Below are 12,347 nucleotides of genomic sequence, written 5' to 3' on the forward strand. Positions count from 1 at the left end.
CATATATGCCGCTCCGGAGTATAAGTATATAAGTATAAATATAAGTATAAGTCGCACCCCCGCCCAAAACTATGAAAAAAACGTATAGTCCGGAAAATACGGTAATTTTTGTTTTAAGTCGTATAAAAGGAAAATCTTAACCACCTGGAAACTCAAAGCTTGACAAACCAACATAAAATAACTCTTAATTTTTCACATTTTCATTTTACCAGTGATTCTTGCCTTCACTTTGACACATTTGCAGATCTTCTTGTTTCTTCTTTTATAATTCGCCCTAACGTTCTCTCGTTTTGCCCCGCAGGCTCCGTCTGTCGCGGATGAACGACGAGATGCGCGAGGCTGAGGGTCCGCTCGCTCAGCCAGGTCAATATCTCGTCGTCAGCTCCACGGAGCAGCAGTACAGGAAGTGCATTCAGGACTTTATCCGCATCCACATAGCCGAATGCTAGGCTCCGCCCACACGCTGCAGGGGGCGTCGCTGCACACGCAAACGCCAGTCTTTTGACCAAAACCCGACCGAAGCGTCTGCAAAAGTCCGGTCCGCGGTCTCGCCGTAATCTCAGGACAAAAACTAACGATGTCACGCAATTTATTCAGTCTTAAAGGACACGTATTACGCAAAATGTCGCTTTTTTTTTGAGCGTTCAAACGTGTCGTAACATCGTTCCCTTGTCAAAAATCTGATAACTGATAAAGATATAGCTGGACTTGTTTCAGTCCTGTTTACGAGGTCTTCTTCGTCTCGAGCCTCAGAAAAACACAAATTTCCCACATCGACAGGCGGAGTTTTCCGTGATCGTTTTTCGCCGTTTTGAACTCCACGAATCACAAATCGAATCGCATTCATTAAAGCCACGTGCCCGAGCTAGCTTTTGTTTGTTTCCCCTCTGCCGCCAGTAGATGGAGTCGTCACACAAATCCAAGTCAGAGATACCAAAGCAAAAGTAACAACACAAACCATGCCTAATACGTGTCCTTTAATGTACAAATTCACAATAAAACAGATTGTAAAAGTGCAAAGAAGATACAAACAATCACTGCCAGGGAAAGTCGTCGAGTTTATGTCCCAACGTAACGACAAACCGCATATTCTACACGAAGTACAAACATCTGTGGAAGCAAATAACTTGTCTAGGCAACGTACGGATACATTAAGCGCGGAAAGACGAATAAGTCGCACACAGTATTCAGCAGAAACGCACTTCTAACTCTTGTACAGCGCATTCTTGACGCACTGTTTAACACCCACCTGCTCGTTGCCATGGAGAAGTGTCGCTCTGTGTTATAACGTATTGAATTTATCTGTCTTACGTTTGTTCAATTCAGCGCCGCTCCGAAAACGCCTCGAAGAATGCCATTATTTGTGCTGCGTCTCGAGCGTTTCTTCATTTTACTTTAAAAAATTGCGCCAAAAAGAGGAAATTAACATAAATATTTGTCATCTGTATAAACTAGAATGCTTTATTTGCAGAAAAGTGTGAAATAAATCTCTAAATGATCACTTTAAAGACTTTAAAGGCGTCGCGCTTTGGCCCCCCGGTGGCAGAAAAGCCTGGACACGCCCCCCCCCGTCTGCGTTTAACTGTCAATCATGTTTAAAAAAAGCAAGCGGCGAAACCTTTTCAGTGAAACGATTAACTTCCACAAATCGCCGAAACGTTTCACGAAGCCGTTTTGAAACTTTGGCGGGAGATTCCACTGTGACGGACGCGGCGGGAATAAAACGCCACAAATGCACTTTTATTAGCAGTTAGCTCAGACGCCGGTACGTTAACTTCTACGTGCAGGGAAATAAAAAATTAAAAAATTGTTCGCTGGATGCAGATGGTATTTTTTTACGGCTATTTTGTCAGGATTTACTTTACTCGACATTACGCGCATTAGAAACAAACATGGAGGCAAAACCGATGCACAGGAAAAGGAGTTTTTTTTATAAATCTGCGAAATGCACTGGTGTAAATACGTGACCTGTATGTGTTTTGGTGGATTATACTGTTGTGTGTAAAGTGCATGAGTCGTTTGTGTGTTTCCCGATCCTCCGTGTGAATATTTGACTGTTAGTGACGATAAACGATCACGTAAACGCAGCGTTGCACTGTTTTGAAGCTAGCTAGAGCCACAGCGCCGCGGAAAATGAAAGCTACGCGCGTTGAAATGACTTGAATTCACAGTATTTCCACGACTAGGCGACGATAAATAAGAATAGTAATTGTTTTTTTGGACTAAACAGACTCGAAAACCCTTGAAAGAGTGAAATTATATCGGGCGTAGAAGCAGAAACAACAGTTATTTTTTTAGTTGCTGCCTAATCCGCTACGACGACAACTGCTAGAACTATGAATACCGTATTGTCTGGAGTATAAGTCGCACCAGCCAAAAAATGCATAATAGAGAAGGAAAAAAAACATATATAAGTCGCATGTATTTGATCTTGAAATGCAGTTTAAAATAATAAAAGATTAAAGAACATGGTGAATAGGTGTACGTATGCTAACGCTAACACCTTCAGCTACATGACGTATGCTAACGCTAACACCTTCAGCTACATGAGGCACAGACAGAACTGTGGTAAGTGTCTGGTATGCTAACGTAACATATGAACAGTTATTCAGATAACTATAGCATAAAGAACATGCTAACAAGTTTACCAAAGCATCAGTTTTACCCCAAATCACTAAATCCACTGAATTCTTCTTCCTCTGTGTCACTTCTAAACAACTCCACAAACTCCAGAGGAAGAGGAAGTGCAGATTCTTCTTCTGCGTCGCTTAGAGCCTAGAGCGCCCTCTTGTGGTTGTCAGTGTGAAAATAACGAATAATATCACATAAGTCGCTCTGGAGTATAAGTCGCACCCCGGCCAAAACTATGAAAAAAGGTACAACTTATAGTCCAGAAAATACGGCAGTCGGATAAACTGGCAAAAGCTCTGTCATGCCAAAAACGTATATTTATACCAGGAAAGTACAAGGAAACTGTGTATTTATATATGTAAAGTCGGGTCACTCCAGATCTTTTCTACTCAGCCGTTGTCCTGTCGAAATCTTTATAATCTGGATAAAAATGCTTTGATTAATACACATTTTGGTCGACTAAAACATCAAAGCATTGACTGATTTAAAGGTACTACTACTACTACAACTACTACTACTGCTACTACTACTCTGAATTCATGTCGTTCTACCTCCCGTCGGCTGTTTCTGTGGCGTGTAAAGTCTTCCAGAGAGAGCGAGATGACAATGAAAACGGCAGCTCCAGATGAATTATGCATCTGAAATAAAACCGTCTGAACAGAGCTTTACGAGGTACAGATATATTATTATTATCATTATTATTACGTTACGGGAAAAGTTTTCCAAAGAAGACCGAGACTGTTGGGATGGAGTCCAAGCCAAAGATCGAACGCAGATTTCACACTTTAAACTTGACATACATTTAAAACATAAGCAGGAATAACCGTGTTTTTCACAAATTCCTCACTTTTCCCAAAAAATTACAGAAATATTTTGCTGTGAAATTTCAATGACAGTTTCAATGCAAAGATGAGCAACACTTTGTAATAACTGCACTTATTCCTGCCTTAACAAAGCATGAGCAAAGACTTAATTAATCATGAGTAAATAGTTTTTTAAGCATGATTCAGCCTGAGTTATGACTTAACTAATACTGTAATGCTTAATTAACTAGTTACTAAAGCTGAATCATGCTTTATAAACTAAATACAGTCTTTGCTCATGCTTTGTTAAGGCACATTTAGCTGTCGTTATTATAAAGATGAAGCTAAAGATGAGTTTGCAAATAACAAAACTCTCTAGCTGTTTTAATTCAACTAAAACGCAAGATTTTCTCATATTTTGCATTGTATTTTCGATGAGTAAAACTAAATTAAAAAGTGAATAATTGATTTTTTTCGACTTATAAAAAAAAGTGACAAATCCGAGCTGAAAATAAACACGTCATGTGACTTTTAACAGTCTTAATGAAGCACAAAGACTTGATTAACAGCTTAATTAAGTCGTTACTGAGCCTGAATCATGATTAAACACACAATAAACATCTTTGCTCATGCTGTATTAAGATTATTAAAAATATCAGAGCCCAAAGAACATATTTAATCAACATTATCGTAAGAAACATTCGATTACATTTAATGAAATTAATTAAAATGCCGTCCAGCTCGTTAGTCTATGCATATATATATATATATATATAATGCCTCGTTATTGCATATAAGTAATCATGATTAAAGCGGAGGAAAAACATGAAAAATACAATAAATAAAATATGCTCAATTTGACAGATTATTTGGTTAAATTTGATAAATGAGGCGAGTAAATCTTCAAAATTACTGTTATGAAGCTTGATTTTACAGATTTTTTTGTTAAATTTGATTAACACCTTAATTAAGTTGTTACTGAGCCTGAATCATGATTAAACAAACGATAAACATCTTTGCTCATGCTGTATTAAGATTATTAAAATGTCAGAGCCCATAATTTGACGAAAAAACACACATTTAATCAACATCGTCGTAAGAAACATTCGATTACGTTTAACAAAATTAATTAAAACGCCGTCCATCCCGTTAAAGTCTATGCATATATTTTATTAATGCCTCGTTATTGCATATAAATAATCATGATTAAAGCAGAGGAAAAAAATAAAAAGTGCAATAAATAAAACATGTGGCACGTTAAAAAATACAAATACATTTAAATTCTAGTTTGAGAAGGACATTTTGCACATTTCTTTATATCTGTCGTGTTATTATATCCTGTGTGACGTTATAACACGTGTCTCGGACCAAATGTGCAGGATTATAGTGGATTTTGTACATAAATAAGCTAATATGAGTCGACGTCGGCTCGCTCGTCACACGCACTCTCCTTTTCCCTCTTTTCTGACTCTTTTCTCTGCAATTCAGTGTCAAAACTCTTTGCAAACTAACATTTACAACGCTTCGTTTCGATATCCCCTCTGTGTCTTTCTCAGAATAAACTTTACTTCTAAACTTTCTGCCTCTTGTGCTGTTTTTCTTGTCTTTTTCTGTGTTTTTTCGCTCTCATTATTCTGTCATTAACTATAAAACAAGGACTCGGTTTCTGCAGCTCCGGATTATAAATGAAGCGTGTTTGAATATGCATGAGATTCGGAGAGAGACTCTATTCTGGGACAACAAAGGATCTTGGTCGACGACAGACTCTGAAAATGATGTCTAGCCTGGTTCAAAATGACTATATGAAGCGCAATTTGACTGATTTTTGGGTTCAATTTCATAAATGAGGCGAGTAAATCTTAAAAATTACTTTATGAAGCTCGATTTGTCTGATTTTTTTGGTTAAATTTGATAAATGAGGCGAGTAAATCTTCAAAATGACTTTATGAAGCGCAATTTTACAGATTTTTTGGGTTAAATTTCATAAATGAGGCGAGTAAATGTGGCTTGAGTGTAGTTCCTCCCTTCTTTATCAGTAAATCTCGTAAAAAATTGTGAAAAAATGAATAAATCAGACGTTTTAAAGTGGGCAGTGGGTTTCGTGTGCATTTGTAGAACACAATTTGTGCACAAAATAGTTAAAAGTGCTTTACAGAACCAGGAAACATGCTTTAAAATCACAATAAGAACAGATAAAATCACAATAATCATTACAACATTGACTTTAAAGTAGAAAAGCGTAGGTAAAATCCTTTGAGAAAGAGTTTATCTGCATAAAACCGAAATAATTAAATAATTATTGGCCTGAAACGCAAGATTAATATTTAACAAAAGCTCAAAATGTCCTTCTCTCTCTCTTGGTGGCGATGTTAAGCTTCAGTCGTAACCACAGCTGTCAATCAGTGGTGGATGAAGTACTCAGCCTTGTTACTTAAGTAAAAATACAGATACAGGAGCAAAAAATATTGAAGTAGAAGTAAAAGTATCAGATAAAATAATCTACTTATGTCAAAGTATTGAAATAACAGTTTAAAATGTACTTTTAGGGTCAAACGTAAAAGATTTTCACACATTTCGAGTCAAATATGTCAGAATCAGAATTACTTTTATACATATATTTATTTATTTTCAAAGCATCTTCTGCAACAGTGAGTGATCTTGGTAAAGAAGCGTGCACAAAGGCGACTGCATCAATAACTTAACTGTATTTTTGTTCAATCATAAAACATAAGGGAAAATACTTTGACTTTTCAGAGTAGAAAGTACAAGCCCCTGCTCAGATGTAGTAAAGTAAAAGTCAAAAGTATCCACTGTAAAAAGGACTTAAAAGCAAAGTATAGACCCCTAATAATTTAACTTACATACACTACTTTTACGCTGGGCTTAGTTACATTTATTTGAGTACATTTCTAAATAATTTGTTATTTTCAGAGTAGTTTCTTTTCATCAAACCTTTGCTACAGCTCGAGTACACCTTCACTGGAACTCCTCCAGGTTTCTACGCTTTTTTCCTAAAGAGGGTTTTTTTGTAGTTTTTCCTGGCCGAGAAGGAGAGTCTAAGGACAGAGGACCCTGGGACATCGTCCCTCGCCACCACAGACATTGTTGATTCATTTCTCCCTGTGGCCCTCAGAGGCAACTGTTGTGATTTTGGGCCTTACAAAAATAAATTGATTTGATTTGATTTGAAGTTAGTTTTAAACAACAATACAATTTTTTTGAGTGCATTGAAAGCGTTATTTCAACTTTAAATCATTCAAACCTTTGCACTTCATTTAACATATCATTTAGTCATTTTTCTGCTCATTATTTGAAAACACCAGAATCTGAAATATCATTTAACGTTTTGTCTGTCCCATTACATTTACTCCTTAATCATAAATCTAATTATAAAAGTAGTTTTTTTTACATCCAAACAGTGTATTCTTCTTAGCAGTTTGTCCAAATACTATATTTACTCTTACTTTAGGTCACTACTTTTTGCTTCTACTTGAATAATGATGTTTTATAGTAGAGTTTAATCCCAATTCAGTCTTTGCCCCGCCCCCAAGTGAAATTAAAAGTACAAAGTTAATTATGTCAATTCTAAACCATCAAAACGGCTCAAAACCAGATTAAAATATCCTAAATTTGTGACACGTTTTCACTCTCCTCCTGGAATGTGGAGTGGCCTCTTTAACCGGCCCCGAGCGCTCTCACGGGACACAAAGGCTTCAAGCGTTGCCATGGACACGACCAGTTCAAAGACGCGGGCACTCCCAGGCGCCTCCGCGTTGTCCATTCATAAATCCAGACTGGTATAAGAGGCGTTCTGAGCGGCGGCTGGTTGTGTCCTTGTGATTTTGATTTGTCTTATTTTGTGTTTCCCGTGTGGTTCTTTCTCTCGTTGCCCAGGAGACGCCACGTACGTCGACATCGTCCGGGAGTTTTCCCACATGGCGTCGCACAACCCGGAGAAGCTGAAGCGCAGGAGCGTGCACTTCCGACACTCTTTCAGGTAGACCAGGACCGCGCCAGGACCGCGCCCAGAACCAGAACCAGGACCGCGCCCAGGACCACGCCCAGGACCGCGCCCAGGACCGCGCCCAGAACCAGGCCCAGGACCAGGCCCAGGACCACGCCCAGGACCGCGCCCAGGACCAGGAGGGGAACACTTTGGGTTCATGGAGGATGTGTTTTTTTTTTTTTTTACATTTTGCACTCGTTTTGAACAGTGTAAGCGCTTCAAAAGAACTGTCAGAACTGTCACACGTTGTTCTAATATTATGCTGTGATTTAGTTTCTGACGGTCATAACAGGAAGAGGACGCCTACGAACGCCAACGAATCACCTAAACCAGTGGAGGGAAGAGTAGCGTGAATTTGTATTTACGTAAAAGTTACACAGCTTTTTTACGCAAGTACAGCTGCCAAAACTGTACTTACGGAAAAAAAGCAGTATAACTATACTTTTGCGTAAGTACAGCAGCCAAAACTGTGCAGTTACGTGGCTTTTTTACGCAAGTACAGCTGCCAAACCGCACTTACTTAAAAGTGCAGTTACACAGATTTGTTACGCAAGTACAGATGCCAAAACTGTACTTACGCAAAAGTACAGTTACGCGGCTTTTTAACGTAAGTACAGCTGCCAAAACTGCACTAGTTACATGGCTTTTTTACGCAATTACAGCTTACAAAACTGTACTTACGCAAAAGTACAGTTACACAGATTTTTTACGTAAGTACAGATGCCAAAACTGTACTTAAGTAAAAAAAGCACTGTAACTGTACTTTTACGTAAGTACAGCTGCCAAACTGTACCTACGCAAAAGTATAGCTACGTGGCTTTTTTACACAATTAAAGCTTCCAAAACTGCACTTACGTAAAAGTCAAAAGTACACATGAAAACCACAACTCAGAGTTACTTTATAACGCAATTTGAGTAGCATTTTGGATCAATGTTTCCCTCAAAATTTTCAACCATGAATTGGGACTTGTGCTGTACTCATTTATTATTATTATGTCTTTAATACAGTTGTTTCACATTTCAAACACAAGAACACGACACAGAGAGCAAAACAAGACAAAATATGGACATCCATAAAATTACACAACAAATAAATCCCATCAACTCCAGAGTCTCTCAAAAAGGTCATGATTAGGTTATTTGACCATCTTGATTATTCACAGCATCATCACAAGAAATAAAAAGAATAATAATCAACTTGGACAATTTATACGCCAAAATAAGTCAGTTTAATTCAATACATGTGTAAAAAACTGTCAACTTAAAGGTGATAAGTCTGTTTGAGTCACATTAACTCCACGTTTTCATTCTGAACGTTTGATTTAGTCACAAACCAAAGGAACAGTAAAGTATTAGACAATGTGAATGACAGAAAATGAAGGGTTTCGCTGCGTTTCTTTGGTTAAACTTGCAATAAATATAAATATAACTGACGTAGAACATGAAATCTCCGCTATAAAAATGTGTCTTTGACTTGAGCTTCATTCATATTCTCCAACATTTGAATTCTGTGCATTACGTTTCTTTTTTTGGTTTTGTTTTGAAGGATTTGCTGGTCCCTTCCTTCTTTAGTAAATCATAGTATTGTTGTATTTGTCAGAGCACTTGAATGTTTCTTATGCTGAAGGACTTTTTCTGTTACGTTCAAACTAAAAATGCATGCCACGTTTTCAATATCCTTAACAAAAAACGTGTTCTTTGTGTGTTTATCGTGTGCGTTTGTGTTGACTTTGCTGGTAAAGTTGTGTACAGATGTTGTGCTGACTGTTTACATGCTGTAGAAGCACAAATGTAATATATCTCAGTGAAAAGATAAAAGATTTGATGAAATAAAACGTTTGTGGAGGTTTTGTGGTGCGTCGTCGCCATCTTGTGGTGACACTCGACTGTTTTACAACTGCTGGAAACGTCTGGGTCTATTTCTATACGATACAATACAGAGATATTTGAATGTTTTTTAAGATATGTACAATGTTTTGATTCATTTTAAAAGTTAGCTTCATATAATAGGCACATTTCATTTTCATTTAATTTCAATTTCTCTGTTTCAGCTTTCTGTTTTATGCAATAATTTGAGGATTTTTTGCCCTTCACAAGATATATTTAGTTTTATTTGATTAATCAGGCCCAATTCCTCATCATTCTGAAACCCATTGATACAGGAAAAGAAACGCTGATTAAAACACGTTCACGGGAACTTGGCAAAGGGAATCAGAGGAAAAACTTGGAGAAGACCTGTGGGGAGAAGTAGAACCCTTGGGGAGAACTACCGTGAAGGAGAAAGTCTTACTCCCAGGGACGGACCGGCCACAGACGTTCATTTACAAGGTCAGAGAGTTCCTACAGGCGGCCGAGGAGCCTCCTGGTCCGCGGATCAGACTCGTGAGAGGTGGAGTCTGAGGCGCAGTCGTCTCTGGAGTGTCTGAAACAGAAAACAGTGGAAGAAGGAGAAAAACGTGTGAACTACAGGCGTTTGAACATATATTTTGGCGTCCAGGATGATACTGTACTTTACATATTTGTGAAATAATGGAAATGTTTCCAACTGAATTCGTAGTAAATCAGGTTTTATTTGTTGGATTGTGTGTGGATTTAGTAATAAAAGACGACAATACACTGAACTTAAGTCACTTCATCTGCTCATTCTGTCTAAAAAACTGCACTGTACATAATTATTCATGGTTTTCAGCATATTTGCAAATTTTTTAGGGCATTTTCCCATTCAAAAGATGTAATATGTTGCTGTTTATTGTTAAATGCTGTGGCAAATGTCCAAAATGTGCTAGTTTTGTACATAATAGTTGCCTTATAGTTTTATAGTCTACACTTGCCCAGCGTTGCATTTTATTATTATTCATGTTTTTAAGCCTTTTTGTATCATAATCTGTACTATTCTATTCAAAGTAAATAAGCAATTTCTAATAATATAGCTAGTCCAAAGTATAAGTTAAGTTTTAAAATATCATCTTGATTTCTGATTATTTTCCTGCTGTTTTCCATTCTGGGACTAATGGGCTCAAATATCTTCTTAAATGAACTCAACGGATCTTTAAACTGTTGGAAATGTGTTCTTTTGTATCTCGTTGTATTTCACAAAACACAAATATCCTGCTAGTTTAGTCCATTTTAAAGCTGCTCCTCTAAAAAAATCTGAAATAAATCAAATGTACAATGGTATTAACAATAACATTGCTAAAGTGCCTCTGACTCACTGAATTAAAATACAGTTGAAATTATAAAAATGTTATTACAGAACAGCACATTTTTTTTAGGTTTATAATTTCCCTTCCTGTTTGTAATTGATGACATCACACTAGGAAATTACCCAGCAAACACTGGGCCAAAACTCATCTAAATGTCATAGTTTTTTTTAATTAACAAATAAAAAATATATGAGAGCGACTTTATTTTATTTACTTAATGTTTAGAGTCAAAAAAGTTGTTTCTTTGTGTAAATTCTGCATAAACTTTGACTGAAATGAGTGTCCCTGGTGTGATGTCACTTCCTGTCATTTTCTACACAGTGAAAACTGTGTAGAACATTTTCTACACAAATACCTGCTTGTTTGGTGTAAAACTATCATTTATATGTACGACAGGTATAAATACACAAAATAAAATGAAAATTAGAATATTATAAACACCTGTCATGGGCCCTTTAATGTTGTATTCACCTTTATAGTCAATAAATAAACAGCTCAAATTCAATACAACGATGTTTGAGTTAGTGCAACAATTGAAGCATTTAAGCAGAGGACAAATGGGACTCAAACACTATATATTGTGGTTGGAAAAAGCAATGAACACAGTATTTGACAGCATTTTGAGACCAGGTTTAACATATACATCTTATTCTTTTAAGCTGCAACGTTTTCCTCAAAACCACAAAAAGCACATGCATTGTGATCAAATCAAGTTTTCTCCTCTCAAACAAAACCATGTCGTGCCAAAAGTCTTTAAACTACGACAGAATGAGCAAAACACAAACAGTCTCTCTCGCCTCCAGCCGCTGACGTCCTTTACGCACACGTTACGCACCACGCAATGCATTACCGCATCACGCAACGCGCCGTGTGTGCGCTGAAGTTGTCCCGATCCGCGGCGAGGAAGAGGAGGAGGAGGAGGAGGAGGAGGAGGAGGAGGAGGATGCCCGCTGCTGGATGACACGCACACGCACGGGACCCTTCCTCACGCGGGAGAAAAACGCGCACATTCCGCATCTCGTGTCGCTGTTTGCGGCATGTAGCGTGAGGGCGCGTGACTGTCGCGCGGCGCCGGAAGATGCACGAGCCGGAGCGGGGCGCGCGTTAGCCGTGTAGCAGAGGGCCGGAGCGGTGCGCAGCCTCCACCGCCGTCCAGCCCGCGGGAGACGCGCCGGGCCCCCGAGAGAAGCCCAGCCGACATTCGCCGCAGGTACGGCGCGAACGCGGCGCGGATCCGACGCGTCTCTGCGGTGTGCGTGAGAACGGGGGCGCGCGTTTAACCTGCGCGTGCGTTCGGGACAAAGGACACTGCGCCCCGGTCACGTCCGTCATCTGTACCGCCGCCGCCGCGAGGAGCGGGTTTGGCGGAGGAAGAGCCCCGCGTGTCCTCTTAAGGTCATTCATGCACCGGACAATGACTGACCAATGGCATGTCACGTGCCACTCAGCTGCTATAAACGTGTAACAACTGTGGTCACTCAGCTGCTATAAACGTGTAATAACTGTGGCCACTCAGCTGCTATAAACGTGTAATAGATGTGGTCACTCAGCTGCTATAAACGTGTAATAGATGTGGTCACTCAGCTGCTATAAACGTGTTATAGATGTGGTCACTCAGCTGCTATAAACGTGTAATAGCTGTGGTCACTCAGCTGCTATAAACGTGTTATAGATGTGGTCACTCAGCTGCTATAAACGTGTAAT

General features: G+C 38.7%; 1 protein-coding gene and 1 long non-coding RNA gene across 2 annotated transcripts in view; one reads left to right on the forward strand and one right to left on the reverse strand.

The window, feature by feature from the left end:
• The window catches only part of acap3a (ArfGAP with coiled-coil, ankyrin repeat and PH domains 3a), a 104,290-nt gene extending 96,739 nt beyond the window's left edge, over nt 1–7,551 (forward strand). Inside the window, exons 23-24 of the mRNA XM_072448827.1 lie at nt 302–363; nt 7,329–7,551. Of these exons, the coding sequence (XP_072304928.1) occupies nt 302–363; nt 7,329–7,435 (169 nt within the window). The 3' untranslated portion in view covers nt 7,436–7,551. The remainder of the gene's footprint in view (nt 1–301; nt 364–7,328) is intronic.
• Nucleotides 1–12,347, reverse strand: part of LOC140362679 (uncharacterized) — a 414,634-nt gene that overhangs the window by 55,233 nt on the left and 347,054 nt on the right. The gene's annotated exons all lie outside the window — the stretch shown is intronic.

The sequence above is a fragment of the Eucyclogobius newberryi genome, unplaced genomic scaffold (genome assembly GCF_026437365.1).
Source record: "Eucyclogobius newberryi isolate DKJ021-1_F unplaced genomic scaffold, fEucNew1.0.hap1 SCAF_17, whole genome shotgun sequence".
Lineage (NCBI taxonomy): Eukaryota > Metazoa > Chordata > Actinopteri > Gobiiformes > Gobiidae > Eucyclogobius > Eucyclogobius newberryi.